We start from the raw sequence: 8,360 nt of genomic DNA on the forward strand, positions 1-8,360 counted from the left end.
TGATGGAAAGTTACCAAGTAGCCTCAGCGCGACTTAATTAACATTCATGAGCTGAGAGTGGACACAAAATGGACACAAAATAGAGACTGAACAGAATCAGACTACATTTCAGTTAACAATACTTAGGTTTTCCTGGGAACTACTCGTTATTCTATTTAAAAATAAGAAATATACGTTAAATGTGTTTTTATAATCGCAGATTTAAGAAAAAAAAAGTAAAACGGTTTCAAAACTGACAGAACAAAAACCCCAAATCCTTTTGCTCTTGTCATCTCAGTAATAACTAAACCCATTAAGATTAAGACACCCAGATTGAGATACATTACCAATGCATGCAAATTATCAGAGAAAAAAAAGTGAGTACCACTTGATAAACAGGAAAATCAAGTAATGTACTGTTAAAATAATTACTGAAATCTTAAGCATGGCTTAAAGCTATTTAGCTATTACTAAAGGAAGTTTTTTGTTTTTTTAAAACAGACCGAAGTGAGTAAACTGAGGAATTTAAATCTTTAATTACATAATTTCTAGTTGCTAATAACTACATACCTGTAAGACTGTATCAAAGTACGTTGTACTTTATCCACTTTATTCTTCAAAGTGGAAGTAAGCTCATAATTACGATAATACATTAAAATAATATGGTAAGACACACTAATTTGCAATATCAAGCAGCAAATGAGCTGTTGTGTACAGCTAAAAATATCTGGACGCAGATTAGACCGGAAGCCAGACCTATAAAATTGACAAATGGCCACGCTCACTCTTACTGGAAGGAAAAAGGTGGATAGTAGTTTGGAATTATTGAAATGGCACCTGAATTATATATTTGTGTTGTTATTCATGTCTGGTCATATTTTATTTTCATTTACTAACAGTAAACTGCATGGTGCCATTTCAATGTAGAGTCGTCTGATAATCAACTGATATTGAAAGGTCAGTCTGGTTGTTAAAAAACAAACTCATCAGATGAGGTAAAAAAGCCCCCGGCCCATTGAACCCAGTGCAACTCTAATCATGCACGTTAATAAGCAACCAAGCTGTTTCTGGAGCAGTGGCCTAATACGTCCTCCAAACAAACAGGGAGTGCAGGGGCAGGAGAAAACTGAAAGGTCAGCTTTAATAATATAACATGCTTAGTGGGATGTTCAGAAGGGCTAATGTAATCGTACACACACTGCTAATTCTTTATACTGGACTTAAAGAAACATTTTTAGAGTTTAGCACAAACTAGTTTGTGGCCTAAAGTTGATTACAATATAAGAGTAAGCAAAAATCTTTTTTTAATGTGAGGCACATAAAATTAAAATGAATGAGCTTGATTTGGAATCTGTTTCAATAGTATAGGCACAAGACAAGTTGTGTTTAGTATGGTAAGGAAGGGTTATATCCAATTTTATCACAATGCCATAACGCTAAAACTCTGAAAAGACAGTAAAATTATGTAATCAGCGATCAAATGCAAGGTTTACATACAGTCCACAAGAGAAAAGCAATAGTTGAATTTATAAAAAATGACCTTGTTTAAAAGTTTACATACACTTGATTCTTAATACTGTGTTGTTACCTGAATTATCCACAGCTTTTTATTTTATTTTTATTTTGTTTAGTGATAGTTGTTCATGAGTCCCTTGTTTGTCTTGAAAACTGTCTGAAGATTTGAATTTAACTTAATTTGTCTTCTGGGAAACATGCAATTATCTTGAAGGGCAGTACTAAATGAAAAGAAAATATGATATTTAGGCAAAATAAGAAAAATGTACTCATCTTCATTCTGTTCAAATGTTTTCACCCCCAGCTCTTAATGCATTGGAACCTTCTGTAATAGTTGCTTTTGAGTCCTTCAGTTGTCCTCAGTGTGGATCTCAAAATCACAGTCATTGTTGAAAAGGGATCAAATACACAAAAATGCTGAAAAACCAAAGAATTTGTGGGACCTGAAGGATATTTCTAAAGAAGAACAGCCAGTTTAACTGTTCAGGACAAACAAGGGACTCATAAACAACTATCAATAAACAAAAAAACGCAGCTGTGGATCATTCAGGTAAGAACACAGTATTAAGAATCAAGTGTATGTAAACTTTTGAACAGTATAATTTCTATAAATTCAACTAGAATATTCTCTTGTGGACCATATCTAAACAGTTTATGTGAAATATCTCACTCATGTCAGTACTAAATGAAAAATAGCATGCAGTTTGTGTGATCTCTCCTATTTTGATTTAAAAAAAAAAAAAAGAACATTTTGCAGATTCTGCAAGGTGTGTGTAAACTTTTGGACTTCAGCTGTCAGCACTAATGTCAGCTTAACCTTAAATATACTGGAATATTCCTTTAAGGAATACAGTGTTTTAATTACATCAAAAAACTGCATATTGGTACACAGAGGCTTTATTTATTATCCATAAAACAGTTTGAAATACGGTAAAAAAGGCACAGAGGATCTAGTCAAACCTTTTGCTAGACAAACAGCAGCTTTACCTAAAAGGTTTAATGGCACAGAATTGCAGTAAACATGTAAACGACATGTAAAAGAAAAGATTTTGTCCTCCCACCGTTCACCTTTTCCATCATTCTCGTCTTGCACGACAAAACAGGAAGCGGGTGTTTGGCAAAAGAAAGTGGGAGAGGGTCTTAAGGCTTGTTGCTTCATAAACGGTGTTTCACACCATGGTGGTAAGCTTGTCTATGAGGTCATCGATGGTGTAGACAATGAGCTTGATGTCATCTTTCTCAGCCATGCGGTGCTGTCCGTGGCGCCGCAGAATTACATCCACGTCGGGGCTCAGCACACGCTCGGCCACTTGCATAGAGATGTGCCAGGGCACGTCCTCGTCTTTCAAGCCGTGAATGAGACGCACAGGGCAGGTGATAGGGATGGGGCTCTGTAGGATGCAGTGGTTCTCCGCCTCACGCAGGAAGTCCATACTCACAGTGTACATGCCCTCCTCGTTACTTTTCGTGGGGATTGTCCATACACCCTTGTCTTCACACTCTTTTCTCACCTGGATAACATATGTGAACTCTCTGACTCTGGCGGATATTCAACACTGAAACATGTCAGACTACTTCAGTTGCATCTCACCTCTATGGGAAGTGTCTTGAAGGCTGTAACAAAATGATCTGCTGCTGTGGAAATGCCCACCAAGGCTTTTGTCTTCTCTGGGCGAGCGATAGCAGCCAAAAGCATCAGCCAGCCACCCATACTGGAGCCCACAAGAATCTAGGAGAAGACATACTACAGTACTTACAGCCAAAGCCAGTGTTCAATGCCTTTATTCAAAATATTAGTGACCTCTAGTGGCCACTCTTTAAAATTAATTATGAATTGAAGAGATAGTTCACCCAAAATGTAAATTCTGTCATCATTTACTTACTTATCCACCTGTACGGGTTTCTTTCTTCTGCTGAACAGTAAAGGTTTTTAAGAACATTTGACTTCCCATTGACTTCCATAGTATTTTTCCATACCAAGACAATGTTGAAGAAGAAATAGTTTGTTACAAATTCAAAATGGGTAAATGATGACAGAACTTACATTTTGGGGTAAACTATCCCTTTAAGGCAAAATATGATTATTCCACACAGTCAAAATTTTTTGCACAGATGCAGTAAGATTTGTAATGTTTTTTTTTCTGCTCACCGAGCCTGCATTTATTTAATCCAAAGTACAGTAAAATTTTGATTTTTTTTTTTTGCTATTTAAAATAACAGTTTTCTATTTGAATATATTTTAAAATGTAATTTTTTTCATGTGATCAAAGCTAAATTTTCAGCATCATTCAGTCTTTAGCGTCACATGATCATTCAGAAATCATTCTAATATGCTTATTTGCTGTTCAATAAACAATTTAATTTAATTACTGTTATTATTAATAATATTTAAAACAGTCGAGAACATTTTTCCAGGATACTTTGATGAATAGAAAGTAGGGATGCAACGATACCATTTTTTCAAAACCGATCCGATCCGATCCCAAAAATTTTGAGTATCGGCCGATACCGATACCAGGCCGATATCAGTGGGGGTATTTTACCTTCAAAACTAAAGAATGTATACAATTCACTTTGTCATTAAGATTTATTTGTTTTAGGTAAAGCAAGAAATACCAAATCTGCTTGCACATTGTTGGATAAAAAAGGGCGAAAAAAGAGATACATTCATGAGTGTAATCAAATTCATAAATTCATATTAAGATTAATGTTTCAAAAATAACATTTTGACAACAGAAATATCACAGATATAAATAACTGAACAGATCTGCCAGCAGATGGCGGCAAGAAATTGATTTAATTACTGAATCATTTCATTCATTTGATTCGTTTGAACGGATGGTTCATTCAGGAATAAAGCAAGTGACTCTCTGTTTGAATGGGAAATTGAATCATTTCACTAGATTCGTTTCAAAACGCACGTTCATTCATAAACGAAACACCGCTGTGTTTGAATGAAGATACTCAGAGGCTCAGTTGTGACTTGTTTCAGACTACTTCTGACGACGAAATAGAGCAAATTCAGGCAATAGTGTTATAGTCAGACAATGCAAGTCATTTAATAATAACTTCTTATTTATTTATTTATTTAACTGCTGTATTAAACAATCGCGAAGTCCTTGTGTTCTTTTGCGTGATGCTTCTGAAGACGCTTGATTAAATTTGTGGTGTTGTAATTCGAAACACTACTTCCACCTCTTGAAACTTTGGCTTTGCAAATATTACAATTTGCAGTGCTACTAGCTGCTGTATCAAGAGTCAAATATTTCCAAATCAGGGACATGTTTACCGCGCTGAGGTAGACTTTGCATGTAAAAGTTCCCTCTGAACTCGCCTCTCACACTCACGTCACATGTGGTTTTGTAAGCAGCGCAACTTATTTTAAATGTATTTTATTTTTAAGGCAATGTTTTAAAATAATTGTGTTCTTGTATGAATTATTATAGTTTTTACAGTAGACTATTATTTCTTGCTATTTATTCAAACTCTGGTAACGGTATCGAATTTGGATCGGTCACGCATCATCGATATCCGATCCATTCAAAAAGCTTGGATCGGCGTCGATACCGATGCAACTCTAATAGAAAGATCCAAAGATCAGCTTTTATCTGAAATTAAAAGCTTTTGTAACATTATACACTATACTACTCAAAAGCTTGGAGCCAGAATATTTTTGAGGAAAGAAACTATATGTATGTATAACTAAATGAATACTTTTATTTAGCAAGGATGCTTTGAATTGATCAAAAGTGATGATAAAAAAACATTTATAATGTTTCAAAAAGTTCCAATTTAGATAAATGCTGTTTTTCTGAAATTTTTAATTCATCAAAGAAACCTGAAAAAGAATTCTCCTCAGCTGTTTTCAACATCATAATAATATGTTTTCGAGCAGCCAATCAGAATATTAGAATGATTTCTGAATGAACATGTGACTGCAGTAATGATGCTAAACCATCAGCTTTGTATCACAGGAATAAATTACTTTTTAAATTATATTCAAATAGAAAGCAGTTATTTAAAATAGTACAAATATTTCAGATTTGTACCGTTTCTGTTGTACTTTGGATGAAATAAATGCAGGCTTGGTGAGCACAAGAGACTTCTTTAAAAAACATTCTAAATCTTAAATTAAATTAAATGTTCAAAAACCTTTGACTGGCCATGTATATATTTTATATATTCAAGTCTTCCACAAACACAAAAGCTTCTGTAGTTGTCGATCAGTGTCTGTGCCATTTAGATATAAAGCTAAAAGTATTGCACAGTCTTTCTATTCTTACCTGGGGACCTTCAGCGAGTTCATCTAACATAAACAAGACATCTTTTTTCCATGTTCCAATGGTGCCTTCTGAAAATACACCCTCAGAAGCTCCATGACCAGAGTAATCAAACCTGTAAAGTAGAGTTTTGTGTGAACTTTCACCCAGAGGGTTTCAACACACACTGGTGGGACATTATTTGACTGCTAAAAAAACAAATAAATCTGGACCAAGCAGTTTAAGTTACTAAATAATTATAATTAAAAAAAATAAAACTATGCATGATTCAAATTTCTGTCATTAGCATATAACATGGATTTTGTTTCTATTTTTTCACCCTAGTTCAATTCAACACATTTGCGTGAAACCTTGAATGATCCAAAGAGACTATTGAACTTTAGTGAAAATCTGACCATCTGTACAAAAAGTCACATGATCAGTGTCACTGCATTTGCATAAATTTGATTTGCGGCCTAGAAATAATGCAGAATCGTAAATCATTCGACATTATAACACTTTGTTTACATTTCTTTTAAAAATCTAGTTATTTTTAACATTATTTACACTAAGTCCTAGATATTTGTGAATGAGTAACAGACACAAACCTCAGGTATGCATGACCTAGTGACTTGCAGAACTCCTCCAGGGCCTCTGCCTTCTGTCCAGTCATGTTGGATCCATATCCAGGCAGAAACACGACACCAGGACTCTTTCCCTTCACCCTCCGATAGGCCAGCTTTGGAAGATCTGGCCGTGATATGTACTGTACTGTGGATTTCTGTCTAAGTCCTGCAAATAAACAACAGTGGGTCAACAGGGCTTTAGAGTTTTGTTCTGCATTTTTGTATAGTACTGTGGCCAGTGTTAATAAAAAAAACAAAAACATGTTTGATTAAAAATACAGTAAAAAGAATTAACAGCAATATTATATTTTAAAAGAAAAGTTTTATATGTTTAATATACATGTATATATTTTCCAATTTAATCTATTCCTGTAAAGCCAAGCTGAATTTTCAGCATCATTACTCCAGTCTTCAGTGTCACACGATCATTCAGAAATTATTCTAATATGCGGCTAAACACCATTTACTGCCATTTTATTGATTTTAATGCCTATCAATTACAGATGGGCTTTGGGAAATCTAATGACTCATAGTTGACATTTCTTAACATGTGCCTGACAGCTCATTTCTCCTAAACCGACCTAAACTAAATGACATGAGAATACATTTGAAGAAGTTACTTTTACGATTTTAAAGGTGTAAAACAGCTCTTTTATCACTCTTTGTACAGTTTTAGAGGTAACGTGCAGTGAATCCCACTAAGTTACCCTTAGGCGTCTCAATGCCACACCCCCTTCATTTGCCTAGTTTTTAACAAGCGGCGCTTTTTTGTTTGTTACCTAAATGCAGCTTGTAGTCAGTTTAATTGAACTCACCCTCGAAAATGTTCGACCTGACAGTGCCCACAGCTCCATTGCCCGAATTCCGCAAAAGTCCTCTCCAACAATGCCTCAACACCACCGCTGCCATGCTGTCTCAACACCCACCGGAGAAATAACGCGAGAGTAAATGGGTTGCCATGTTTTGAATCGCATTGAAATCCCCCATCGCGGGACTATGCCGTGTTGCCAAATACACTACAAATAACTATTTAAGTTGGCTTGAGAGAGCCAACTTACTGATATTCTATTTAAACTTATTATTATTATTATTATTATTCTTCTTCCTATCCTAAATTTCTGACTGTATCTCCTCCTAGAGCTTTAACTCTTCAAACTCCAAACTCAGCCCAGATCTTCGGACTGGTCTAACTCGAGTTGCTATATCTTTTCTAACTAATCAGACTTACGGTTTTCCTAAAAATCCCGATTAAAACTGGGATAAAATCTCATTGACTTACATTGACGGAATGTTCAAATGAGCCAAGACTTTTCAAACTCCAACTGTCAAAATTCAAATTTAAACTCCCAGAATCCTTTGAGACTCAATCAAGCTTCCCTTCTATAAACTATATTTCTAATCCATTCAAACTCATTCAAGCTCATCTATCTTTCTATCTAAGTCATGCTAACAGTATGCTAATCATGCTCAAATCATGCTAGCAACTTGCTAGTCATGCTAAAATCATGCTAGCGACTTGCTAGTCATGCTAAAATCATGCTAGCGACTTGCTAGTCATGCTAGGATCATGCTAGTAACTTGCTAGTCATGCTAGTATCATCCTAAAATCATGCTAGCGACTTGCTAGTCATGCTAAAATCATGCTAGCGACTTGCTATATATGTTAAAATCATGCTAGTAACTTGCTAGTCATGCTCGAATCATGCTAGTGACTTGCTAGTCGTGTTAGGATCATGCTAGTAACTTGCTAGTCATGCTCGAATCATGCTAGTGACTTGCTAGTCGTGTTAGGATCATGCTAGTAACTTGCTAGTCATGCTAGTATCATCCTAAAATCATACTAGCGACTTGCTAGTCATGCTAAAATCATGCTAGTGACTTGCTATATATGTTAAAATCATGCTAGTGACTTGCTAGTCATGCTAGTAATCATGCTAGTGACTTGCTAGTCATGCTAGAATCGTGCTAGTGACTTGCTAGT

The 8,360-nt window shown here is 35.3% G+C and overlaps 1 protein-coding gene across 1 annotated transcript; it reads right to left on the bottom strand.

Annotated features, from left to right (window-relative positions):
* Positions 1 to 2,373: 2,373 nt before the first annotated feature.
* On the bottom strand, positions 2,374 to 7,310 carry abhd10b (abhydrolase domain containing 10, depalmitoylase b). Its single transcript, XM_073833074.1, has 5 exons — positions 7,195 to 7,310; positions 6,362 to 6,545; positions 5,778 to 5,889; positions 3,086 to 3,223; positions 2,374 to 3,005 (listed from the first exon to the last, which is right to left on the bottom strand). Exons 1-5 carry the CDS (start codon positions 7,286 to 7,288, stop codon positions 2,664 to 2,666), a joined length of 870 nt encoding a protein of 289 aa, XP_073689175.1. The 5' UTR covers positions 7,289 to 7,310; the 3' UTR covers positions 2,374 to 2,663.
* Positions 7,311 to 8,360: the final 1,050 nt, after the last annotated feature.

Source organism: Garra rufa, unplaced genomic scaffold (assembly GCF_049309525.1).
Source record: "Garra rufa unplaced genomic scaffold, GarRuf1.0 hap1_unplaced_765, whole genome shotgun sequence".
NCBI lineage: Eukaryota > Metazoa > Chordata > Actinopteri > Cypriniformes > Cyprinidae > Garra > Garra rufa.

Coding starts and splice junctions, on each gene's coding strand:
- abhd10b (XM_073833074.1), bottom strand. CDS start 7,288: ATGGCAGCGGTGGTGTTGAGGCATTGTTGGAGAGGACTTTTGCGGAAT. Junction 5,890..6,361: donor CTAGGTCATGCATACCTGAG/GTTTGTGTCTGT, acceptor TCTACTTTACAG/GTTTGATTACTCTGGTCATG. Junction 3,224..5,777: donor AACTCGCTGAAGGTCCCCAG/GTAAGAATAGAA, acceptor GTCTTCTCCTAG/ATTCTTGTGGGCTCCAGTAT.